The following is a 27,532-nucleotide window of genomic DNA, read 5'->3' as shown; positions in this document are numbered from 1 at the left end:
GCCCCCTCCACCCCACCCCGGTCCCACTCTTCCTGTCTACAACCTCCCCCTGCAATGTGCCTCTCATGACTCCCCCACAAACCAGACCTCAGGAAGGGGAAAAGCAAGAGGAGGAGGAGGAGGAGGTGGAAAAGAACGAAGCAGCCTGGTCTGGCCTCTAATCTCACTGACACATCACAACCCCCAGCCTTCCTCGTCCTCCTCCTCCTCCTCTGTACCCCCCCTAACTCTCTCCATCCCTCGTGTTTTCTCTCTGTCTGCAAAGCCCACCCACGAATTTGCCATCAGCCCCGCACTCCGGCAGCATCTGTCAGCCAACAAACAGAGTTGCCTATCAATATACCATACCAACATGGAGCTGTTTTAATTAAGACCTGTTGCAAGAGCACCACATGAGAACATGAAAACAGACATTCCACACAAGGCTACAAGGTTACAGATTAAAGCTCAAAGAGGGAAAAGCAATCTTGTGATAAATCTAACTAAAAAAATATATATCAAGCTACCTATGGGGACTGTGTGAAAATACAACAATATAAGACAATAAAATACCTTAGAAAAAGTAATGGCACAGCAGAATCTGATGGAAGAGAACATGTTAAATTGCATTACAACAAAAGAGAAAATGATGGGACACATTTGCATTAGTATAGAGAACATGTTAGAATATATCAGTATATATGTTGTGATGGAACAAAACAGAACTGATTTCAATCCAAGGTACATTGACCCCAAAAGGGAAATTAACAACAGTCACAATTCCCTGCTTGTCTGTGGTGGATTGAGCACTGGTACACGAAAACAAGATGTGGCGCCTCAAACGACTCAGTGGCGGCAGATTTGAAAAATCAAAGAGGGGCTATAGGAGGGGTTCCCGCTTTTTCTTTGGCAAAATAAAGCCGCTGGCGACTCCCTCTGCCACAATGAGCCTAAAGTGCAACGGCAAACTGCACTCTCCATAGAAACCTACCACAATATGCCTATGGTTGGCCTTATGGGTGGCTGGGGAAAGGGCGGTGGGGGGCATCTATTGTCAGTGGGCTGCTTGAATGAACTGAGTATTATAGGGAGAGACTGCAAATAAAGTTCTAAGCCCTCACTAAAAGCCTAGCCACTGTCTGAGGAAAATCCACACAGAGCCACCCTACTAGAGGAATGACAGGGAAGTCAAAGTTTCCCACTGAGGCACAGACAAGGAGATGCTTGAAGTAACCAAAGAATAGACAAACGTTTGTGAATCAAAGAAAAAGAGCGGGAAAACTAGAGTGTGAGAAAGAGAAAGAGAGAGAGAGACTGGCAGAGGAATAAGAATAAGACATCAGAGGGACAAAGGAGCAGGAAGTAGGCTAATTTGAGACATGACCGCAAATAACCCCAAAAAAACTGTCCTTGAGACCAGCACTGTTCCTCTTGAATGCTGTGTTAGTGGACTGCAAAATCCACCTCCACCTGCGCTGCCTGTCATCGCAGGCTGAGTCATCTCCAGCCAACTCAAATACCCCCTGGTTAGCAAGTGTAGTGTGACAGGCATGGGGGGGGGGGGTCCCTTTAAAAGAGTCTGCCATATCTCATCATCTTCCAGTAAACTTCATCTCTCTGTATGCTGTTTAGGTGTGTACAGTGGGTGCCAGCATATGAAGGGCTTCCGTTACAATATGAAGCACCTACGCTCATGTAGAGTCAAACACTGTGGGTTTAACCCTCTAAACAACCCAGCAGGGAGAGAGGGATTCCTCATCTCACATCATCTGACATCATCTGGGTTACACTGCTATGGGCAACATCATGCTATTATGTGAACACTGGACTGACCACAAAACACCACAAAATACTACAGTGACTTCAACAAAAGTCATCTCCAAGGCACTTTCTTGTCTCCATTCAGGATAAAGAATATCTATGAAGTTTGTGATATGGTTATGTTTATAATAAAGTTTTTTTGATCAACATTCTAACTTGCCCTTGCTCTGCAGCTGAGCCAGAAACAAAACCCCCTCAGTATCAAGTGTCGAGCCGTTTGTCAGCACGGCGTCTTCATACCACAGAGTTAGCACATCAAAATGGATTTGATTTGCTTAGAGCTTGAAAGCCTTGCACTCATTTTATCCGCAGTGCTAATCTCACTAGAGCCATGCTTTCCATGCTGCTTGCATTGCTGCTCAGACGACCAGTGGTATGAAGAGTGGCTGTCGGTTAATACGCTCGCTGTGGAATCAATTTGCATTTTCTCACGCTGCTTTCTGAGACGCTGATGGACTGATGGAGGGCCCCCTTTCAATCATTCACCGAGACACAGGGCTCACCGGTGGCCCTTTGGCAGTTGGTGATACACAATTGTGGTCAAACACGCACAATATCAAGTCCTCACTAAGACTTGCATGCACAAGCCCCAAATGTATACAGGAAAACGTGATTCAACCTAACTATTTACATACTGACTTACAGGGTGAAATGGTCAACTAACACACCTGCCCCCCCCTACACAGCTGCTCAACTGCTTTCAGTTAGCCATTAGCTCATGGGAAAACACCTCCTGGCCTGTTACAGATACTGGGAACTGTCCCACCTGAGAGGAGCCCAGAGGTTAGTCAGTTAGCCAGCAAAGAGGGAACTCCTGTGGAGGAGGAGTAAGAGGAGGAGGAGGAGGAGGGTGGGGGTTGAGGGTTTGAATAACTCTGCTGTATCGTGTGTCACTGGGTGATCAGGGGTACCTGCTGTTTCGTTTATGGTTGCACAATTGGAAAGCTTCCGTTACAGCTGAGACAAAGCCAGGGAACTCAGACTGTTTAACTGACACTGATCAGCAAGGAGACAGTTTATCGCCCCTTGGCTAGGCCCGGGATTTTTATGACCAGGACTGAACAGGAATTTGCAAGGTTACTTGGAGTCACTGCAATATGCAAGCATGGCACAGACAAGATTTGACTGCCCATTCTTAAACTCAGAGTGGTCTAGTGGTTAGAGGAAACCACTCTGTAACTTAAAACGCAAAGGTTTTATCACTGCAACAGCAAACCTGTGTCCTAAAACAACCATGCATCTGGTCAGTGTCCTGAAAGTCACTGATCCTCTACCTGTTCAATGTTTTGAATTTGCCCTTTCTAACAGCATAATGGACATTGTAAGATCAAAACTAACACTAGGACTGTAAATCTGAATGCTGTCTGAGGCTGGAGGCTACTGCTATATATGTTGAGTTCAGCCTAGGGTCAATGGGTGGCGACAACCCCAGAGCCTTTCAAGGACAGGGAATTTGCCCCCCTCGCAAGTTCTCAAGTACCCTGCTATACTAAGCAAAAGTTTAACAACATTATGCAGTGTGAGGACTTTTCAGCGATTATTCATAAAATAAAACTGTCATGCAAGGTCCCCATGACAATAGAGCATACTAGGCTTACCATCAGTCTGTGGCTTAACCACAACACCTGGTAAATGGAGCCCACATACCTGGCTGATGCTGGGAAGAGATAAACTTCAGCTCGCCCGAAGTGACTCACAAATACTTAATAAATAAGTCATAAGGGCATTATGTATATGTGACTTAAATGCACGAAGGGCAAGCTGAGTTGAATACCACATGCCGATATTCGGATATAAACAGTTTTTTTTTTTGTTTGTTTGTTTGTTTTTTTTATTGTGACTCACATAATCAACAAAATGACAACAGTGGCTTAGTTATGGTTAAGCACATCGCATCTGAGTATCGAGCTTCATGTCTTTCCGGGTAACGTCAGCTGTCAAACACACCTGAAACAAGAGGCATTTATCCTCACCAGCCCGGATGACATTTTCCAGATGGGCTGTCAAAGTGTAAGCCCTGGTAGATGTAACTTAATGTAAATCACTTCGCAACTTGGTGAGGATCGCCTCTGAAAAGACTGACCGGATAATTTACCTGTAGTTCCGATTTCCATTCATGAGGTCCCTGCCCGGTTCGCTCCCCGGATCACAGTTGTCAAACGGTGGGGACTCTTCCTCCGTTCAATCCGGTGTCTCCCTCGGCGGTGTAACGCCTCTGCGGCGCTAAGTGGCCGAGCCTCCCGATTTTTAATAGCCCTCCTCCCCGCTGGCTGTCAAAGGGGGCCCTTTCTCCACTCTGGTCCGTTTGTTTGGCCGGCCGGAGGGGTCTTCGGTGTCCCCGTGTCTGCCCACCACCGCTCGCACACGGCCAACGTATCCAATCAGATCCCACTTGCCACGGCGATGGCTGGTTGCTCAACGACGCGGACAAACCTGCCAGTTAGCCAAGTTAGCTTGTTAGCTAGGCTTGGGAAAGTGGCTCGAACAAACGTGACGAGCTGTCAAGATATCATAACAGCGGGTTAGTTGGCTTCAAATAATTTCCTACCGACTGCCAAAGCTCAACAGCGAGAACACAAATCCTTTTCCACGCCACAGAGACGGTCCGGGCAGCTACGATAATTAGCTAGCTGGCTAGCTCGGCTGTTGGATAGTTGGAATTGTGACAGACGACGGACACTTTATGGCGTTAAAAACAGCCGCGGACAGGGGCCTGTTTCCTGAGCAGCGGCTCCCAGCGACGTCGTCCTCTGTAGCCCGTATCACGGTGCTAATATAAAGCTGTCAACTCCGGGCTGTGTCCGCCGATAAGTGTCAAGATTTTTCAGTCTGGTTGACAGATCAACTCTGCGGGGCTTCGGCAAGCCAGCTAAATATGGTGAAGTTGCCTTTCTGACACCGACAGGAAGAGGTGGGCTCTGTGTCACCATACGTCAGGAGTTTCAACTCCGCCCTCACCCAAAGGTAACCCTCCGACTGCTGTGATGTGAATAAATTAGTGGAGTTTTCCCCCATAGCGCATATGAATCAACACATGCGGAGTACAGTGATCAAATGTGAGGGAGGTTCAGGATTGTCTTACCTTCCTCCAAAACAACAGTGTACTTTTAATGAGCAATGGGTCAAAGTTGCTAAGTACTGTTTCTGTTTGTGCTGAAGGACTCATCAGTTCTCGAGAGCATGCAATCAATGTGAAAAATACATTCTCACTGCACAATGAACACTAAAGTTATAGGCAAGTAAAATCAATACCCAGAAGTAATAAAAAACAACTTTATTTTCTTTAAAAAATAACCCTCCCCAACAGAGTTCCCATACTATTACATACACAGAGCCAAAATAAGTTGCTTCCATGTCCTTTCATTCAAATCTATTGGGAAGTGCTATGACAAGGACTGTTCTTGATCAGTGGCTTCATATTGCTTAGTCAGTGAGGCTGTGTGGAGAGGAGTGGACTCTCCGGTGTCCACATGATGCATTTCCAGGGTGACTGCCATTTTGTCTCCCTTCTTTGCAAGGTGCTTTGTGGCTTCAGTAAGTGAAGAACTGCATCTGGATTCAGTGGTGCTGGGACTATTCCCCAGACTGATTTTTTTTTTTTAAAACACAGAGTGGGGGGTGAAACACTGGCCCCAACTGCGAAAGGCCCGGCAACTGGTGAGCCAAAATACATAACAGGTTAATATATATTTATATATACAAATCACCTTGGACACAATGAAGGATCAGTAAAACGGTGTACAAAGGCATTTTGATTATGCAAGTTCATAAACATGATTTAAAAATCAAACTCATCTGATCTCTATCTTTTGATCCCTTTCAGCTCAAAGGGGCTCTCACCATCAGATAAGATTTGAGGCGCTTAAAGGGCAACTGAGGTGGAAATCTGAGACTGTCCCCGCAGTGCCCTCTTGAGGATACACTCTGACACTAGTCACAATAATAATTATAATAATACAGGAAAAAAAAGGAAAAAACAAAAGCAGTCTTTAACCATTTCACAATCGAGGCAAAACAACTGACAGGCAGCAGTGAGCTCAAGGCTCCTACCTCTAGGGAAACCAAAATAAGGTGGCTCAGAATATCCAGTCATAAAAAATAGTTACATGCATTTTTTTTTCATAAAGCCAGAAAGTGACTTGATGTGAAGGCAGGGCATAAGTAGTAATAATAATTGCCCACCCTATCCTATGTAGCAAGCCCCTATCTGTGTTGCTCATGCACACAGAGCACCAATGGGGATCAACTATCACAGGCCGGGGGACAGGGCAGGGAATGACGCAGGTAAGTGACTTTAAAAGCGACTGTAGGGAGCATGAGGAAGCTGATACTAGAAAAAAGGTGGGAGGGTCAGTGGGGCAAGAGTCCAAATGGTTGGGGTAAGGGGTAAACAAGTGCATTTGAAGAGGATGGCCTCTACATGATAGGAGATGGACTGAAGGAGCAGAGATGTGAATGAGTATGATAGCTAGGCTATGCGTAATGTAAACGCCTGCATGTGGAATAGGAGGGAGGAGTTTTGAGTGAGATGGGGAGAGGTGTGTGTGGGTTGGCGTCAGCAGAGGGAGCGCTGTGCAGCGTCATCTCCATTGATACATGTTGGAATGTGCAGAATGATCAGAGCAAGGTCATTTGCTGAATGAAAGTTCAGCTTTGCAGCACTTAGTGATCACAGACTTATATTTGCCTGCATTCAATTCTACAAAGGAGAGCTGACCTTGCCTATTGCCTTTGTTACTCTTTGTTCAGAAAGCTGAGTATGGGAGTGAGAATTTCAAAGTGATTTGTATGTCAAGCCTCAGGACAGACAAGTCTCCCCATTTTGAAGTAAAACAAACCATTGTGTAAATAAAAAGTGCCTCGTAATTCCTAAAAGAGCAATGCATACAGAATTATAAGATTATCTTCCTGTTTAAGTGCCCCTTTTCCATTGGTTGGCATCACATTTGGCTGGTTAACAATGCTGGTTTAGGTGCATGGGGTGCAAGTATATTTGATACACTCTATGCAAATGGTCCCTCTATTGTTATGCTAAGTTTGCCTCTATAGGCTAATTCTCTAAGGGACTGGCCAACCGGCACAGAGAGTGCGGCAGGACTTCACTCCTGTATCTATGATATGCTACACCTGCTCTTTCTCTGTCTCTGCTAATATAAAGACCAGAGGGCTAGCCTCACATATACTAACAAACTCTTATGTGCAGGACTGGCGGCATCTACATGCTATCACTAAGTGCTAATGTACCATACCTCAGACTCCTCAAGGCAGTTTTAAAAAATAACATTATTCAAAAACATATTAAAAACAAGAATGTAGTTCATGACAATGCTTAAATGATAGGTGTGTCTGTGAGTGTCCATTACGTCCCCTCTGGAGGATCCCCATACCAGGAGGTTTGAACACTGGCATCCGGCATTCGGATCGGTAAAGAGGCAGCATCGTGGTGGCAGTCAAAAATTTTCAGGATCATTTTTCTTTTTACCGCCTACTTTCCTCCCATCCGTATTGCATACTTACATACATAGGAGTGTGAAGGTAGCGTACAATACAATTACAATAATAATACCCACGTTTTAAAAATTCAACATAAAAAGAGCAATAGTCCTGGTAAAGTAAAGACAACAAAAGACAATAATAACAATAATATTCATAACCGTTTGTGAGTGCATGAGGCTGTAGAGTCTGCCTGTGTTTTACAGGTGAAGGGCTTTATGTTTTTTGGGGTTTGGGTAGGCTGACTTGGCCTGGTCACATAATGGCAAATCTGTGGAGTATGTGTAGTGGGAAGTCACTGGGAATAAGGGATGGGGATGAGGTGGTGGTGGTGGGAGGTGGCTTACTGTGGGCTCTCTGCCCACTCAGGTAGGAATGAGGTGGGAGGGAACAATGGTGGTGATGGTTGGTGTAGCTCAGGCGAAGTACATGGTCCTCAAGGTGTCGTGGTGAATCTGAACAGCTTTGGCCAGCGCCTGGGGATCCCGACCGTTACTCTGACCAGACACATGGCTGCCCTCTCCACTAAAAACAAAAAAAACAAAACAAAAAAAACAAAACAAAAAAAAACATACAGAGAGAAGATGCAGAATACTGGTCACTGACAAGTTAAAGGGCATTTTCATATTTTTTAGGTTGAATATTATCACCAACAGCTTTTTATTAGGGATTTATGAGAGAGAATTTATGTCTGTCAAAACCACACCAACCTGTCATGTTCTTTGTCCACCAGATGGTAGCGGGCACGGAAGGCCACAAGACGGGCATAATAGGCTGGCGCAGGGATGGAGACAGAACGGGTACAACGCACGTATGTGTGGCACAACTGGTAGGTTAGGATCTGCAACTCATCAGCAGTGAAACGATTGTCGTCCCACAAGACGTAGTAATGAGAGGGTCGGCTGGTACCCTAGAGCCAAATAGTACACAATGACAAAAACACAGGCAAAGAAAACAAAAATAGTTTGTTTTTGGTTATGCAAAAACAACCTAATTATATATTTAGGACTTTGAGTCAAAACAAAATTGTAGTTATAGTCCATGTACTATGTAATTCTTGGTGGACTCAAAAACTTCATTACCCACAAAGAGTAATAGTTTGTGCCCAACAATGTATTCAGTATTATTTGCTCTGGTTCCAGTGTCCTTACCTGTATGCCAGCATGGCTGCACAGGTAGAAGTCAAACTCAAAGGGGTGAGTGATGCTGGTGTCCACTGTGGTCCCTGCTGGAATATTCCCACTTTTCCCAATCTATCAACACAGGATGGGAATTAAGACATTTCATGTCTGTTCACTTTTTTAACTTTCTATTTGTTTGGTTGGTGAATAAAATAAACTAGGTCAAAACATGGTATATGGCTGTACCATGTATGGTCAATGTGCGAAATCGTGGCCAATTTATTAGTAGCAGCACGACTACATTTATAAAGTGATGTCTTGGAAAAAACATTTCAAGCAGAATCCTAAACTCTTGGGCATTCTGATTTGATTTTGTAAATAAATAAATAAACAGATTATAAAAAGGGCTCACTCTTTCAGACTTGTCAGCACAGAAGAGGCGTGTGTGGTGGCGTTTCTGGACCACGATGTAGGTGATGCCTGGCTGATAGTCCTTCTCCAACTTGATGCACGCATCTCTGATGGCCAGGAGCTCATAGTGGAGAATCTACACAACACAAAGCCATTATTCTTTACTTCTAAAACCCTTAACCTGATATTACTGCTTACAAAGATCAGGTTTAAGAAAAATATTTAAATACTGTCCTGCAACATTCAGTCACTCCTGAATTTTAAACATTGGAGACACACAATTAGCTAAGACATCAACTGGTTTCTGCCATGCCAGCCTTCATATCAAATCTCACAAGTCCTTGTTTGTGAAACTAAACTAATACAGGAGACACGCTCTACTTTTATGATTACAAGAAGTTCCAGATTTTTTTTTCCTTCAAAAGTTACAAAGCAAATGGAACATGGATGTCACAAATTGTGACAAGCATCTCCACTTGTGGCTGGCTTTTCACAGCATGACACTTGGAGTCTTTTATGTATTCACTAAACAACATCAACGTCAACTGCCTGGGTGCCACGCACCTGCGGCAGCTGTCCTTCAGGAACTCCATCTCTGTAGAAGATGATCCTCGTGGGCTTGAAGCGCGTCGACTTGTAGAACTGAATCAGCAGCTCACGCACCATGTAAGACAAATCTTCAATGATTTCCTGCCTGGGCCTCTGGACACGCACTGTGGCACAGTATCTGCTGGGATGGGCATCCATACTGCCTACCACCTGGAGGAGAGATGAAGAAAAAAGGGAGCTCAGTGAGTTGAAATGTATGAACTGACTGTACTGTATAAAGCACTCTAGATAAAAGCATCCATCAAACAGCAAGTAATGATAAAACAAATAAAAGTGTTACTGGACTATTTATCAAATCCATTAAAGTCAGTGGGCTACTTGTGAGTGATGTTTAAAAATTACCCAGGTGCAGTACTTAAACATTACTGTGCTTGAGTTAGACACTGAACCTCCAGCTGCTCCAGTGGAGCTGCTCACAGTAGTGTGAGGATGTGAATGTGTGTGACGCTCCCTCACACCACTTCTTCTCTCCAAAAGACAAATGCTCTAAACAGCAAAGTGCTCCTGGTCAATGTGCCTTGATGAATATAATTACTGTGCCAAAATTCAAACAAGAGGCACTTCAGCTCCCTGCTGTTCCACCACAACCACCATTATATATTACACATAACCAGTCATTCTAATGAGGTTATTAATTAAGCAAATTAATGCAACAATTAGCACATATTTCAGTGTCAACATACTTGTCCTCAAGTGACACGTGCAGCGGTAGTTTAAAAAAAAATCAGTTTCCCCATTAAAATGTAAATGTATGCAGTGAAGCGCTCCAAAATCTAATCAGATCATCTACTCTGTAGGGGGAAATTTCTATCATGTATTGTTCTGAGTTATAGTGCTCACAGTAATGAATCTACTCACAGAAAACTCTTTGACGACATAAATCTCCAACACACCATGTACTATGGTAGTGGGATATAAAGCAAAAGTCAGTAACCAAAAAATGCTGCAGAGAAAAACATCATGAATGAATAAAAAAGACTTAGCACTGCAACAGTCTCATTGCTAATTCACAGACAGATTCATCCTTCCCCAGTGTTTATATTTGCATGTTAGCATCCCCTAGAGGCTGCCATTGGGAAGTGTGGAAAGCTCACCATCATCAACCTTTTTTTCATTTTCAGCCAAACCACTACAGTACACACTACAATCATCTTTATTCACCATACTTCTCAGTCAGAAAGCCAGAGACAGAACCACTCTCCTCTCCCAACTTCTCCGTGTGACTCAGTGGTTCGTCATAATTGCTTGGCAACAACATAGCCAACCACAGCAAAGCTGAAGTTGGGGGCAAGCAAGGTTTACGCTGACGTCATTTCCTTTTTGACCATGAGTCAGTGCTGAGCCATTTGTTTCCTTCTGTCTCTCATAGCCTTCTCTCTTACTACTTTGTTTATTTTGTTCGGCCTCATTTCTCATGAATCCAAGTTCATAGAAAGCTATAGTGACTGCCCACAGTTTCCATTAAATGGTCTTTCTAGTCAGAGTCCTGTTGCCCGAGTCTGGGGTCCTCCAACTCTAACGGAAACCATCAGACTTCAACAAATAAGTCTTTTGAAATGTTTTGATCAGACAAACTATATGGAAGTTCCACAGACAATCCAAATTGCTTTGAATGTGAGTGTTGTACATCAAAGTACATAGAACAATTAATGTGAAAAACATCAGTAATCCAAGAAAAAAAAAGGCAAATCTTTCTGAGGCTTTGATTATCTGGGATGAACGCTTGACTACAAAACATGAGACATCTATTGGTTAGAGAGACCCGGCTTCAATTCCCCATTCTGGCAAGCAGCATCCCTGCTTAGAGGGATTTTGGTAGAAAAGACAGTTTTCAGCAGCCTCCACACTCCCATGTAACTACACCAGCTACATCAGCGCCCACAATTGTCAGCTTTGCCATTCTTGCTTCTGCCATTCTTTTTGGAGGCCTTGCCAAAAATAAAAAGTTCTTAAGTACAAAACTAACCACAGCAGCAAACATTTCAGTAGAATATACAATGCTGAGTAGAGGGTAGCCGTATATTTTGATATCTACCATTTACATTACTGTCCAGAGCAACAACAATTTGAGTGAAATTACACCCGATGTAATGACACTTCAGTGCCTGTAAGGGAAAAAAAGGTTGTCCTCTTCCTCTAAGTTAAAAATAGTGGCGGAGCACCTCATATAGCAGCAAAAAATTCATTGATTTTCTAACTGCTGTAGTTAGCTTAAACTAAAGAGCTATTATTTTAGAGAGGGCCCTAAATTGAATGGAAGTGGATTATGACCTTAACAACTAAGAGAAACAGTGAAGCTGATGACAGAGAGTAGGGAACACTGATGCTGGCATACACTTAAGATTACTGAAAACTACACGTGTTTTAATAATATGACATGACACTTTAATTGTCCAAGACACTGAATCCTTTCCCGTTCCAGGAACACCATCCTGTATCTGACCCTGATCTCCAGAGAAAAAGACAATTAACCTAGACAGCGCAATGAAGTCACACTTTAATATTATCCTTATTAAAATCATCAAAATGTCTGATAATTGATGTAGCTAATGTCTCAGTTCTCAGGCCTGACAACAGACCCAGAGGTAAAGAGTAGCTCGGCTTTGCTTGACACTAAATAGTTGCACAATCTTTCCCCGTGCAGCTGCCCCCCCAGGCTGTCGCTGCAAATAAGAACATGTTCTTGGTCAATTTGTGTTGTTAAATTGAGTTAAAATTTCCAAGACTTACAGCAGTAATGGAGGGCTTCTTCCCATCTCCAGCTGGGGGGTGCGTGACATCTGCTCCCAGGAAGATAACCGGCTGCTGGAACACTGCTGACCTGGGAGAGCGAATGAAGGATAAAATGACACTCATTCACTAAGAGTCTATGAGGGGGCTTTCAAGAAGTTATCAAATTATCATGGTTTCACACGGATGTGGTGATCACGGGTTGACTGGCTTATCCACCATAAACTCTTTAGACAGATACCAAGGCACTTCTGTATTTAATTAAAAATAACTGTGACGGGAAGGACTTTGCTGTTGGCAGAACAAGGAATGAGACAGCACACTGTAGCTAGCAAGCTAAAGACTGCCAACACACAGCTAACTGTTAACATTAGCTAGGCGTCTGACTAACTTTTCCCTTGCTGGAATGTTAGCTCGCAATTAATAACACCCTGATAACATGAATAGCAGGCACATTATATTAAACAGACTACATAGAAACAAGTGGCATCCTGCTGTCCGTAAACGTATTTGCCGATGCTACTCTGAACCAGATGCACACTTATTTGTGTATAATGTTTGAAATGGTTGTGCTTTTTCAAGTATTCTGGTTAGTCAGCTGCTAGAAGATACATATTTGCAACAATTCAGACAACAATACAACTTAAAAAAGGTAACACTCATCCCAGTTCAACTATGACAAACTCCAACCAATTACAGTTGTCTTCTTGCAAGGTAAAGCTGCTAGTATTTCAAATCATCTCAAAAAGTGTAATAAATACATACAAACTCCTATTACATTTTGTCATATAATAATTAGTACAGGCAGAAGCTCACCGTTGGTGAGGCACCAGGATGTTGTTGATGCCTCCCAGTTTCACATTGATCTTGAGACAGAGGTTGGAGAGGGTCTGAGGTGATGTCTTGACCACGTTCTTCACCTGGACACACTGGGTGGCCATGCCTAGGAGGGTGTCTCCCACACGCTTCACCTCCGCTGAGGGGACAAGTTGAAAGCCAGACATCAGGAACATAATGATGCTGAAACACTGAGATCACAGTTTAAGTGCAATGATATTTCAATGATCTTTTCACTGCTTCTTGGTAAAGCATCTTGATAATACTAATGTTTTCCCATTTCTTCTTATATATATTAGTCATTACAGTATCTGTATGCAAATATAAATAATAATAGATTCTTACAGTTTGTGTGTAGATAGAAAAAAATATTTAACTTTACTAAAAACTTTTTTTTTTTTTTTTTTTTTTTTTTTAATGGAACACCTACCATACACAGGAGTCTTTCCAGGCAAGATGACGATGATGAGCTGAAGTCCAGAGTAGGTGTTCTTCAGGTGTCTGAACATGGGCTCTACGCTGTCGGCTCCCTGGGCGTATTTACAGAAACATGGCTGACCCTGAATTGGCATCCCAGCATCCTTAGAGATCTTACGCAGCTGGTCTGTGAAGTTCCTGTCAGGCAGTTAGGAAAGAAATTCAACAGATCAAGGTAAGTTTAAGGCATTTAGTGAATGACAGTTCATTGTATGACTGTGCCTTTGTGGGAGGCACTCTTATCTTTGTACCATGTATGTAACTATGTACTGTGAACCTATTTTTTTTTATATTGCTGTGCCTTTTTCATTAGGGCTATAACTGCAAATAATAAACAAGACTAGGTCAAAACTTAATGTATGACTCGATCATAACTACATTTAGAAAGCAGCTGTTTTGACATCAGTTCTGTGAGCAGTGGCTGTACTGGACAGCAGATTTCAAACCTGGATTATTTACACAGTCAAATAAAGACAACGTATTCTCACCGTCAGAACAGAAGGCAACATTGTTTTGATGACACAGTTACGCTGCTAGGGTGGTTTGCCTACTACCTTGTTCTACTGGTTCCATTTTTGCCTAACATCTTCATCTACTCTTCATCTACACACACACACACACACACACAAATATTGTTCTTATTCAGAGTGTCTTACAGTGGGTAAAAAGGATGAGGTGGTGTCATGCACAAGTTTGGATTTAGGAAGGACAATGCTGATTCTATTTATGAAATAAAAAAAACAAGACTTGTGAAAGTTGTATCGTGTTGATAATCGAACCATGTTAAAAGTATTTTCAGTGAATCTCTTACTTACACTAACATTGTTCATGTGAAGCTTACTGGCACACCACAAAGCATAAAATCATGGATGTGCAGGAGCTTGAGTGTGGCTGCACTAAGTGTGGCTGTGCAAAAATAACTGCAAATTTACTGTGGTTGGCATTTAAGGATTGTGATCATTTTCTTTAAGGAATGACTTGCTATGAGACTCTAGATGTTATGTTCAAATATAGTGCTTTCCAAAATGCCCGTTATGATTGCACATTTTTATCCTGTTCCGCATTAGAAGCGGCTATACCAAATGTGGATCTTTTGACCTGCCAATATCAACTGGAAGGCAAGAATAATTATAGAGAAAAATCTGAATTTCCACTCCTGTCGCACATTAGTACTTACTTGAGCACCTCCTCTCTGCACTGTTTCTGGGGGGCAAAGCAGGCAATAGCCCAGACTTTGATCTCTATGCCATTATAAAACTGCTTCCCCCTCATGTCCCACACTCCCTGGTTGGGGGTGGCTATGGCACGATTCTGTGGAAGAGACGACCGAGGGAAAAAGTGTTTAAATCAAACCAGGTCAGATGTACAGCAAATTCAATCACTTCTTTAATTGTGAATTCTGTGTGATAAATCAAATAAATTTCTGTGTCAGCTTTAAAGCACACTTGCCGTCTGTTCTTCTTAATATGATCAGACTACACGATTGAGTTTCTCTATAGAAAATACTCATAACCTAGAAATTCTCGCCCAAGAATCCCAATTTTTTATCACTGTAAATCACTAGCTAACAAAATTTAGTATGGTACTGATAGATCAAGTTTTTCATATCCGATTCTAGGTCATAAGTTCCTTTTTCATCTTACCCGTCCTCCGTACTGCAGGATAGGGGCTGGTAAAACCCTTCCTGTCACCTCAGCCATGTCATCTTTCACTTTAATCCCAAACTCCTGGATGTACGGGTCTAGGTTGAAGTTAGCATTCTTCATCTGTTGAGAGTGAAGGGCAGTCATTGTACTTCAATGTGTCTGACATTCCTGTACAATACTGTCATGTCAGATGTGTGGCCTCCATCAACCAGACGTCTGCGCCACTCACCAGCCTGCTGATCTCCTCCTGTCTGTCGGGTGCTGAGCGAGCTGTGGCTTTGATCATAGTGGAGGTTTGATTATCTGTCAGCTTCTTGATGCACCGTTGACCTGCTACAATGTTACAAACCTGAAGCAAGGAAATCCCAGGTTATTAGTGTGGAGAAAGTGATTAATTTATTCACATACATTAATTCTGAAAAGGTAATTAAAGCATTCAGAGAAAGAGCCTGGTAGAGCTTGGTGTCAGTCCAAACCACTTGGATTGTAAATTGTTTTACATCATTTAAGCATCAACATCCTGTACTGTCTTAAGGTTTGAGTAATGAACTCCATCTACAGCCTGAGGGTAACAAGATCACAAAACGTCACTCAATTCTTTAAATGAAGTCAGTGATCAGATCAATTTTCAAATAGCGATCTGTCCCGAAATGTCTGCTCACCTCCAGGGGCAGATAGGTGTGCTTCTGCTCCTGGCCGACCTGTAGACATGGTAGGTGAGGGTATTTTAGCTGCAAGTTATACTTCTGCTTGAAGTACTGGGCCACTGTACATTCTACTGTCTGCCCACTCTCCAGCTGGAGGGGAAACCTGGTGGTGAACAGGAGAAACACAATATACAAGAGTTATGATAGTTGGCTGATATTATTGGCCAACACTGGCTCCTCTGAGCTTCAGTATTTTGGATCAGCATATATGTTAGACAAGAGGCAAAAAAAGACATATTGCAATAAAAAAAAAAAAATCTTGAGATAATTTAAAAACAGTGTTATCATTAGTTTGTCCAGCAGACTCCATTGTTTATAATACTTTGTATAGCACATGAGTTGGCAGAGTAGCATATCACAGCTGAGCAGATGGTGGAGCGGATTGTGTTAAGAAGTTAAGAAGTTTATTGTTCAACTGTATAATATCAGACATCCAGTTACATATCTTTATTACAACCATTTGATTTTGAAATTCGATGATTCCTTTCTACAAATGTCTACAAAATGTATAAAAACAAATATCCACCAAAGTATCCTTGTCACAGGTTTTTCACTCCCAAATATCCGTACTCCTGAGTTCAATCTAGTATGGGTCTGTAACTGAGAATATATCACTTCATTGTCAAACTTTTTGGACTTTTGGTCCCGTTGCACTAATCTATGTTTCTTTATTATTGTTGGCCAACTCCTGCCTGAACTGCCAACATCTTCAGTGTGTTCTGAGCACTATAGGTTTTTATGATGAGAATCTGTACCTGGATTTAATACCAATGCCCATTATGCATGTTGCTGCCGAAATTAAAGGGACTCTTTGTTGCTTTAAACAGTTTATTCATATCCTTATACTCATTACATGCACATCTATATAGAAATATACATAGAGGTTATGAAACAAAAGGGATATTTCAATTAAAATATATAGTGGTTACACATGTTCAGCTGCTGACAGCCGTTACACTCACGTCTGGTGGCTGGCAGGACGTCGGGTGACATTGCATACGCGATACTTCCTCTTCATCTGACCACAGTGGGTTACCTCCACCTTCAGGCCTGGAAGCAGCAACAGACCACCGGACACACATGTATTGGTGCACGCGTGCATGTACACACACACACACACACACACACACACACACACACACACACACACACACACACACACACACACACACACACACACACACACACACACACACACATACACATACACATACACATACACACATACACATACACACATTAATGAAAGAATAGCCAAATTATGAGATATACCAGATTATGAATTATATTTTATATTAACTTTTTGATGTTGAAATAGGCTGGCAATATAATCACAAATATACTTGGGTCGAAGATCTGGGGCGACCCATGAAATTAGCAAAAAGGAGGTAGAAAAAACAGCTCATGGGGTTTGCACAGGGGACTGGAGGTATTAGGGACTGTTAAAGATGGGGCACGTCATGCTGTTTACAAGGAAGTTTCAAGCTGCCAGTTGCTCACCTTTGATCTCCTTGGTGAAGCGGACTCTCTGTGAGTCAGTCAGGGTCTTGGGTTGCTCATCGATGTTGCGAATATCCAAAACCTCACACATGAACTCAATTACAGGCTGGGCTTTGTAGAAGGCCGTGGCAGACACTAGAGGGAGACAGAAAGCAGTCATGTGTCTGATGGTACAAAGAATGGTAAATGGACTGTATTTCTATAGAGCTTTTCTAGTCTGCTGACCACTCAAAGCGCTTTACAATGTTTCGCCTCACATTCATCCATTCACACACACATTCACACACTGATGGCAGAGGCTACTATGCAAGGTGCCTAGCTGTCCATAAAGAGCACTCAGGGATTCAGTATCTTGCTCAAGGACACTTCAACACAATCTGGAGGCAGGGATCGAACCCAGAACCCTCCGATTACCTGACGACCGCTCTACCTCCTGAGCCACGCCGCCCCAAAGAAAAGAGAAGTAACTAAATAAAGCCTTAGTTATTTATTTGATTGGAGTATCAGACCTTTTATAGGCATTTAAATCTACGTCTAAAGCATTTAATGATGTTCTTATCCCGTGAATGTAACAAGCAGCTGATAGTAAACAGCAGCCTACATTTAGATGTCATTGTCAGTCATAACTGATTGTTCAAGTTGTCTTTAGTCCAAAAGTAGATTTTAGTTTTCTACATGAGGTTATTCATACCGGTGCTTCTGGCTAGTCATATAGTGTCATTAAAACACGCTGAGATCACTGAACACCAAGATCAGTGACTTTGTTCACTCTGGTGAGCTCGTCTCCAGTGACTCACCATCAATGTTAAGCATCATCTTCCACATGGCGGGGCGCACAGACTGGTGGAAGCCAAACCACACTTCCCTCCCCCCACCCAGGGGGTGATAGTATCCTTCAGGTGGGGAGAAGAATGAACGGCCAACTGGAGTGTACCTAATTTGGGTATGGGGGGTGGGGGGTGTGAGAAATAATGACTTTACAGAATGACTTGACTGAACTCACAGCATGACCTCAGTGCCATATCATGTTCGGTAAAGATGTTGTCTCATCTGGGAGGTTTAAGAAACACAAGAAACCAATGGTTCATTATTATCTAATCACAGCACCAGCAAAAGAAAAAACATATACATAAAAATCTGGAATATTAAAGACAGTGTTAATAACAAAGCTGCTATTGGCATTAAAGAATTCCTCTTATGACTTGACAAATTACAGATATTTGTAGATCACACATATAAGGAAAGATTCTTGAGAGGCCTGCATGATTATGGAAAAAAATTAAAACAACGATTATTTTGGTCAATACTAAGCTCAGGATAATTTAACACCACTACCCACTGAGCTTAATTTTTCTGAATCTTCTGTGCCTTCATTGCCTGGTCATATGGCCACCTTGCAGTAGCTTTTTAACTGGCTGAATAAATTAATTTATTTCCTTGGGGTGAACAACCATGCAACACACTGTATGCACTGTGTTTTTTATATACAACACCACAGAAATGTCAGGGTAACATTGCAGGATGTGGCACAAAAAAAACTGTTTTGTAGATTTTCTGATATTTGGGACTGTGGGGTGCCAAAACTGTAATTGAAAATAAAATTCAATACATCAGGCAGCCCTAATATGTGTTCCTTTTAGGTATTTTGTATTTCCAAATCTCAACATTTCAGAAATTAAGACAGCTATATTTTTAAATGACAGGCCATGCATTTCTGAAATTGCTTTATTAATGCCCCTCAAAACCTATTGTACATAGGGTTTGTTAACTTTTGAGAACCAAGTAACAATTGAATCTAAGGGGGAAAATCTATTCCAGAACAGCCTTGTTTGGAAACAGAAAAACCAGGGGAAAAATCATTAACATAATCACTAACCCATTTCTCAATAATCAGTGGCTTCAGAGCCCACTTTTTGTGATTTTCAGGTCAAATCCTCAAGCCAGTTATCATTATTCCCCTGCTCAGCATTGTTCACTGAATGCTTTCACACAGGTCTCAGTTAACATGCATCTTTTGTTTAGTGACTCTGACCCCTGGAGCTATGAAAGTCTGATGCAAATGAATGGAATGACCACGTTAACCTTGCCAGGCTGATGCTTCCTTAAAATGTTCTAAACAAAAAGTGAGCTTGGCAAAAAACATTATCCCTGTCTGATCCTCAGAAGTACATCTGTTGCTATATTTCTTTGGGTAAGAGAAGGGGATTGTAGCATATGTGTTCACATTATGCGTATTTATAATGTGTGTGTGGAAAAACAGTGTTTTTGTTCGTGTGTGCGTGGTACAAAGTGTACCTCATAGAGGCCAAGTGGCGCATGGCCACGTCCAGGGCTTGGACAGAGTCCAGGGGGACCTGCAGCCGGCCGCTGACCAGAGTCTCCTGGAGCAGGCGCCATGACACCTTGGCCAGCCAACGGATGGACACCTTGAAGATTCGGTCCTTACCCTCACCGGGGATGGTCACCTCAAAATCCACCTGGAGGGAAGGAGGACAGAAAAGAAAAAGAGGTAGAAAATAGGGGAAACAAAAAGGAGAGTTACAGGAAAGATCATAGGGCATGTATTTATTTATGGAGAAGCACAGTATGGACAGACTATCTTTGAGGAAAAAGCTAAATTGCATGCATCAGAAGATATGATGAACTTTACCATACAGGTGGACTGATATATCGGAAGACTATCAGTTCTGGCTGATATTGTCTTTAAAAAGCAATCTCGTATTATACTGACAATATCTGACTTATTGTGAAATAGACGTGAAATGTGTGACTTTGTCTAGGAGTGTGTCACTTCATAAATCTGTAAAACTATCAAGAAAACTAACATAGTCTTTTGTTTACAAAAACTATTATCATAAGACAGGCTTGTCTGAAAAGCTTGAAGGTGCACTTATGCAAAAACTGTTGACTGAAGTAAGAACCCTCTGACTCAAATGACAAAAAATATTAAATAAATACATAATTTGATAATTGTATCTACATGGTTTTCATCACTGGACGGACTCCCTGATAGATGATGTGTTTATTCCATGTTTTAGTGAGTTGAGTCAACAGGATCTTCCCTTCAGTCGACCCTCTGCAATTTGCAAAGTGCACCTTTAACCTGACTTACACCTGCTTTAGTGGCATACTTCTTATAAAAATGTGTATTTGGCGTTGGTTTCAGTATTGGCTGTTGTAGGTGGGAAGATATTGGATATCACTGTTGGGCTCGAGAAAACACATCATTCCGTCCCTACTTGTGTGATCCCTGAGGAGAACTCAGGTAGCAGTAGTATGGTACAACGCTGCAGTGTGAAGCGTGCAGTGTGTACCTTCTCACTCCCAATGGGAAGTGCTAGCACCGTGTAGATGTTCTTCTTGCCGTCATACACTGGCTTCCTGTCGCCAAAGAGCTGGGGCTTAAAGTGTTGCACCATGTATTCCACCACCTCCCTGCACAAAACGACACACATGAACACATGATATTAATTCACATCACCAATTTATACAGCAGTGGAGACAACAGATGGCGCTTTGCCAATTAAACCCATCACCCTATCAGAATGTTCTGTGGGGATGGGGGAGGGGGTTCTGAAGGTGATAGGATATTGATCACGCAGGATACAGCTGGTTGAGGCAATATCTCATGGTCACAGGGGGAGTGGCAAGGACAAAAGGAGTGGGTGTGTTGGGGGTGCACATTTCAATGTGCAGTGCAGTGGTCCTCATATAAGAGTGGGGGATGTGGAGCCGTTTTGAAAGGAAGAGGTCGTGCGGGCTTGACCTTTGCATGCCTTCTTGAAACCTTTGTCTTCGTCCCTAAAACCAAGCGGCTACCTCACAAAATTAAAATGAAGTATGAAGACCCTCGCCGAGTGCTATACAAAATCTTCCATGGCGCCAAAAGCTGCAATGTCAGAAATAAATAAATAAATAAAATGAAATAAAAACAGGTTCTCTAGACTCAGAAGTCCCATTAAGTACCAATAAGAGATTACTGGCTTCGTGCTTTTTGTTTTCTGATCACATCCCTTATCACATGCTCATTAGGAAGATAACAAAGCTTCAGGACTCTCCCAGAGAGCTTTTTCTACTAGGGGGAAAACTCAAAGGATTTGAATAAACGTTCATCTGTTCAATCAAGAACAGAGTGCTGTATGAGGACACAAGTTCTGGGTCAGGGTTTTCTTAGTCAACAGAAATAAAACATGTTGAGTTATTCCTTTCAGGTTCTCAGAAGACTTAGTTAAATTAGTCTTCAGTAGCATGTAACAACAGATCAATACTTAGCCACTGAAGCAGCAGGGCTTTATAAATCTGTCAGCCATAATGGCCACACCATGTTTTTCTGGCTTCAAAGAGAGCCCCAGCAAAGCAGATATTTAGTAACATATGCCATTTTCAGGAGTAAATTGGCAGAATGTGTATTTGCACCTAGCACTGGCCTCTCAGGTGGTTGTGGCCCTGGGTTAGTTTCCAAAATAGATTTTCTAGCTTGAAAGAGATCCTATTTACTTGACCCTAATTTTCTACAGCTCAAATACTCCACAAAAGCTCAATTTACACCAGTGAACAAAACACTGTGGATTTTTTTTTTTTTTCAGAGGTTCTCTTGCAGGGAAATATTTACTATATAATAACATAATAGGTAGAATTTGGTTTATAATCTATACAGCCTACACAGAGAAAAAGAAGACTGGAAAAAAGAGCGATAAACTGATACTAAACACAGTCAGTGATCTTAGGGCACCATACTTTTTCTTTCTTTCTTTTTTCTTTTTTTTTTTTAAATCAACAGTTAGAGACCCATTTTTTGCTTCTGAGTCATGCTGCATGATATCACAAGAATCCACTTCTGTTCATTCTGTCAAACAATCCTCCTTCGCTGAATTTACTGCATTAGCAAATCGGTGACTATATCTAGATTTGGGCCACAATACTCAAAATCTTTTTGACTACACCTACATTTGATGTACCAGGCAGAATAAGGTTCAAATATCAAATACAAGGGCTTCCTCATTAAAAGTAAAACATAAGCCGAAGTTAAAGGGTCAATCAAGTTAGAGTCCCTATTGACTCCACCATCTGTCCAGACCAATTGTCAATTGAATGTGGCTTCTCCTAGCAGGGAGGCCAACCTACTACCTACAATGACCTGAAGCACATGTAGCCTTCATGTTTAAATTATAGATATGGACATACTTGGCAGCTCTTAACTCTTGACACTTGAATGCATCTTTTGCATGAGGATGCATTAGAATACAGACGTTGATAGACAAAAACTGGATTTTTCTCACATTTCTATTGAGTCCCCCGGACCTGATTTGAGGTCAGACAGGCTTGGAAGGACTTTGCAAGAGACGCTGCCTTAAATATCAAGCATAATGGTGAGGAAAAGGTGAGACAAGCTCAACCTTAGAAAAAAAAACATAGTAGTTAGCTAAGCATGGTCTGATGCAGGTCGCAAAACCAAGATGTCAGGTTTTATTATTAGTAGCAACAGTAATAATTGTTTTTGAGAGAGATATTGACTAGATATGAATTATATTCAAACATGTACATTGTCAAAATGTAGGCTGATGATAGTGTGCAAAAAGATGAGTAATTATATTGGAGGAAAAGGAATATGGACACATATTTAACCAATTACAGCCAAAAGAAACACATAATATCAAGTTTTTGGCCAAGTGTCCATGTTCACCAATTTTTGTCCTCTAGTTGCAGATGTTTATGAACAATTCTAAAGGGGGTTAAAAACTTTAGGTGTAACTGGAGTCTTCATGTGTTACATTACCTGTTGACTCGTCGGGGGCACTTGTCGGGCTTAATGTCCACCTCGTAGTGGTAGACATCCATCTTTGGGATCTCCACCTCAAAGTAGTTGGCCAGCAGCTTGATAGGTTTGCCCACAGTGCCCATGCCAGGCCGGCGGGGGGCCTGGAACACCTGCTGCAGGGGTGGGGGGAAGGCCCCCATGGGCACTGAACACCCGATAGGTGGAGATGGTGGACAGGAACGTGGGCATGGGGAGTGAATGGGCACAGTGATAAGGAAATGATGTAGGAGTATGTGTGGGGGCGGGATGTGGAAATGGTGAAGCAAGGGGAGGAGGGCAGTTAGGTGCAAGTGAGACAACAGTGTGAGCAGAGGAAAGGCAGGGGCAAAGCAGGCATACAAGGGATAACAAGAACGGTTAAATTAAGCGTGGGAGGTAGCAGAGTGAGCAGAGGAAGTGGTTGCGAACAGCAGAGGACAGGGCAAAGAGAACAAGAAATGTGGGCATAAGCCAGGAAGGCAACATAGGCGGGGGCCGAGAGGGCACGATGGGTGGACACAAGGACAAGAGGCAGGAAAAGGAAGACAGGAAGAGGAAGAGGGAAAAGAGGGAGGGAGAGAAACAGGGAATGAAACAGTTGAAGAGAAAAATTAGCACAGGGGATCGAGAAGAGGGGAGAAGGCCATCATAGGAGGGGTGAGGCATGGGGTGAGGGGGTGATAGAAGAGATATGGATGAGGCATGAAGAAGGGGAGGAGGAACAAAGAGATTAAGAGAAGCCGGGGGGTGAACGGACGAGGAGAGAAGAGGGACAATTGGATGAGAATTAATGGCAGGGGGAGGAAAAAGAATATATTACAGTAATTCTTATTAAGACAGCACAGACACTTAAGTATATAAATGTCATTTAAAATTTTTCAGAAAGTGGTCAACGGCTTCAACAGACCCATCACAATGAAATGTTACATCAAAGATACTGTTCAGAATAATTTGTATTCTAGCTGGGTTGGCCTACACTGGACATGACCCCCGCCCCATATTTTCTCATAGGTTTAGGTTAGCTTTAGCTTTTATAGCCCAAGACTAGAAAGCCAAGATTTCGCTTGCAGTAACACGTCCATTTGGAGACACAATTATCCCATAACACCATGCAACTTCCATTTAACCGATAAATGACTAGCTATCATACTGTGCAGACCAGCGCCATGTGTGAAACCAAGTCTGAGCCGGTGAGGAGGTCTAGGGGAGAGGCGCCCTGGACTGGGTGCTAAATGTGAGACTAACCGTGACTCCTGCCTGAGAGGGGCCCAGTGTCTTAACCTCTGGGTCCCCAGAGAACAGCCCCCTCCACCACAACAAAGACCCCAGCTGCCCTGCTCTTCCATCTCACTCACACACGGTTGTGCGACAGAGGGAGTGCCCTTGCTACAGCGAACACACACTCACGCACACAAACATAGGGGGCCCCCCTCTACATTCCCAGCCTCACCATGGAGACACCACGGCAACACAGCATTGTCATGGAGATCAGGGAACCTGTGTGTGTGTGTGTGTGTGTGTGTGTGTGTGTAGGGCTGTTGGAGGAGATGGGTGGGGAGCACCATGGTCGTGCTAAAGGGACCTTGGCCTTTTTGGCTGCACAGTGATCTTGTTCCCACATTGGGCCTAGGCTCCTGTCATCAATATATCCCAAGTGGAAGACTCATGCTTTCAAAAGCTGCAAAGGAAATCCTGGGGTCAAACATACCACTCAGTCATACGTTCACTAAGCCTCGAGAAACTGCCAAAGTGACAGGAAGAATAACATTGCCCAGAAAATAGCAGTGAGGTACTCTGCTTAGCATGTGTGTGTGTGTCGATGTGTAGAGCCAAAGGCTGATACACAACAACACGCTTGACAGACAGGGTAAACACAGACACTAGGCAAGTGCTGACGACACACACACACACACAGTATGCGCACAAACGTGTGTGAGTATGTGTGCGTGTGAGCATGCGTACATGCAAACACATGCACAGTCACACGGTCATACAATAACACACACTTCATCCTCGTGCCAGTGAAGGCAGATGGTGCGAAGTGGAGCCAGGGCTCTCACATATCCCCAGACAATAGCAGTCTTTCCCTGGCGGTGGAACTTAAACCAGAGGGAGCCCATTCGAATCAACTCTCTGCTTTAGTGCTGCATCCCTGCATCACAACATGGAGTCACTCAATACCTACTGTCTTCACAATGATGTAACTAGCAATAATCACAGGTCACATGTCTTTGAGAGGGAAATGACTACTTTGAAGCTAGATTTTAAAGGATATAGACATTTTTAGAGGACTTAGGGGATCTTTACTGATCACTACCCTGTTACTTTCCTTCTAAACCATATCTAATAATAGTACTTCAAATACATGTTCAAACAAGGAGTACGGGATGTAGGGTAGCTTAGTGCATTCTGTGTCCAGGATGTGGGTTTCAAGTAATTTTGCCTGTTTGCAATTATCAACATTAAGAGCCAGAGAAAAAAAAAATCCTGAATTTGGTGGTGACAGGGGATCCCCAGAACAGCTGGTCAAGGATGACTGCTGCTCAACTTGCATGGAATCAAGGCAGAAGAGTGACAATGTTCAATCAAAGTGAAATAAGTCCTAATTTTTACAATGCAGAACAGTTGTGGATGTTTACATCAAGTTCAATCCCACAACAGGGGCTCATAACAGGCCAAGTGCATGAATGAAAAGGAATAGCCAATTATGCAATTGGCCAAACTACTTGGCTCTCTGAATAATTGGCTGTTGACCATGAGCTAAAGATGGCAATCAACTCAATCTTGGAAAATCACACGTTAAATCATCACGCTTCAAACACAAAAGCACAGACTTTGAGATGAGGGGGCCCCTGGGGCCCTTCCCCCATCCTAAAAAATAAAAACAAGCCTATTCATTGAGGAGCTGTAGGTTCAATATCCTGAATGACAGCTAGTTTTCATCTAAGGCCTACTTGTGCTATAGGGATATCCTGAAGATACACAAAGACTCTGCAAATATAATTGGTAAACAGGGTCTACAAGCCGTTTACAAAATTATCTTTGGAGAAGTGACCGATAACATTTTTCATCTAAACCCTTCGCTAGACAGGTTCAAGACCAGTTCAACAGTAAATTAAATGTGCAAAGGTTCAAGATTTTCCACAGTATGTGGACTTCAGACCCGTGCACCTAGCAGGTGCTTTTAATAGTGTCCCCAAATCAGTGTCTTCCAAAGTAACTGCCAAATAAGGACCATAAAACACCAAGCTGTAATAGCAGATATGACACTGAGACATGCTCATCTAACATACTAACGCAACGCATTACGCACATGTCTCTGATACCCCAAATCAACAAAAAATACGCTACGTCAACCCCAGCAGCAGAGATTTAGCAAGATGTTTCACAATTGAGGATTATTTTTGGTTCGGTGAAAATAAATAATTCATCCATCCGTCACTGTAGAGGTTGGGCCTGTGCCTATGTCCCAAATGCGTGCATTTTAAGATATCAGTGTTTAGCAGAGTCTAGACTGTCTGAAGACTTGGGGTAACCATAACCCAGCAGTGAAAGGGGAGCCTGTTTTGGGGAGGGGGTCTTGTGTCTGGGGTGCGAGAGGCTCCAGCCAGCTGCTGCCGTGCTTTCTGCTTGAAGGCGGGCTTCACCTCGTCCCTCCTCACCGAGATTCCCACGACCCCCCTGCCCCCGCCCCTGGCCGAGGACATTGTCAAGGCACCAAACTACCCGTCTATCGCTATAAATCTGGATAAATAATTTCTTTTCCTACAAAATTTCCGTGGTGTGTGGAGTACAACAGAACCCACTGTGCTATCCCTAAAACACACCTCCCTGATGCTAAGGCCAGGCCACGGATCCCTGTTCAGGTGGTCGGATTTTAGTGTCATATATTAACCCTCACAAACGAGCAAAATAAAGGTGAACCTACCAGCGCCAGACGGTCCCGGCTCCATCCCATTCACTTAGCCGCGCGGGTACAAGCTAGCTAGTCCGGGGTGCTGTGGCCAAAACGCCGGCCCCTTCAGGCTGGAAGCGTCTCAGACTTCCAGCCCCCTCCTCTCGGCGTGTAGTCTTCTCCCTTCTCGGAGCACCCCCGCCCCCTGCCCCTACCAGAACCCCCCAGACCCGCAGAGGAGTTGAGGCTAACGGCGATAGCTGCCAGTTGCCTGCCTGCCTGTCTGCCTGCCTGAAGACCCGGGAGCTAACGGCGGCAGCGCTGGGGAGCAATTGCGCCTTCTTTCGACTCAGTCTTGTTTCGCCGGACCGACGGATCCCCCCCGGAGCTCCGATTTAGCCGATTGTCCGCGTCGTTGTGATTTCTTGTCGGTCTGTTGTGCTCCTGCTCTCCGTTCAAGCAGGATTCTCCAGCGGAACAAAAAAGGCCAGCCCCTCACCCCCCAAAAT

The 27,532-nt window shown here is 43.1% G+C and overlaps 2 protein-coding genes and 1 long non-coding RNA gene across 4 annotated transcripts in view; 1 reads left to right on the top strand and 2 right to left on the bottom strand.

Moving 5' to 3' along the window:
* Nucleotides 1-4,675, bottom strand: part of ago3a (argonaute RISC catalytic component 3a) — a 40,169-nt gene extending 35,494 nt beyond the window's left edge. For both annotated transcript variants that reach the window (XM_030071784.1, XM_030071785.1), the window contains exon 1: nucleotides 3,896-4,675. In XM_030071784.1, coding sequence (XP_029927644.1) covers nucleotides 3,896-3,914 — 19 coding nt within the window. In that variant the 5' untranslated portion in view covers nucleotides 3,915-4,675. The remainder of the gene's footprint in view (nucleotides 1-3,895) is intronic.
* Nucleotides 1-16,290, top strand: part of LOC115373413 (uncharacterized) — a 19,161-nt gene extending 2,871 nt beyond the window's left edge. The window contains exon 3 of the long non-coding RNA XR_003929536.1: nucleotides 16,096-16,290. This is a non-coding gene — a long non-coding RNA (uncharacterized LOC115373413). The remainder of the gene's footprint in view (nucleotides 1-16,095) is intronic.
* On the bottom strand, nucleotides 5,060-27,532 carry ago1 (argonaute RISC component 1). Its single transcript, XM_030071787.1, has 19 exons — nucleotides 27,057-27,532; nucleotides 23,108-23,294; nucleotides 20,646-20,766; nucleotides 19,627-19,808; nucleotides 18,129-18,265; nucleotides 17,332-17,466; nucleotides 16,794-16,881; nucleotides 15,787-15,934; nucleotides 15,354-15,473; nucleotides 15,122-15,244; nucleotides 14,656-14,789; nucleotides 13,432-13,616; nucleotides 12,981-13,140; nucleotides 12,165-12,255; nucleotides 9,390-9,584; nucleotides 8,827-8,961; nucleotides 8,445-8,546; nucleotides 8,004-8,203; nucleotides 5,060-7,818 (listed from the first exon to the last, which is right to left on the bottom strand). The coding sequence occupies exons 1-19, from the start codon at nucleotides 27,079-27,081 to the stop codon at nucleotides 7,710-7,712; spliced, it is 2,577 nt and encodes an 858-aa protein (XP_029927647.1). The 5' UTR covers nucleotides 27,082-27,532; the 3' UTR covers nucleotides 5,060-7,709.

The sequence above is a fragment of the Myripristis murdjan genome, chromosome 16, assembly GCF_902150065.1.
Source record: "Myripristis murdjan chromosome 16, fMyrMur1.1, whole genome shotgun sequence".
NCBI lineage: Eukaryota > Metazoa > Chordata > Actinopteri > Holocentriformes > Holocentridae > Myripristis > Myripristis murdjan.
The sequence above is the reverse complement of the archived record's forward strand: the minus strand, read 5'-3'. Positions and strand labels throughout refer to the sequence as shown.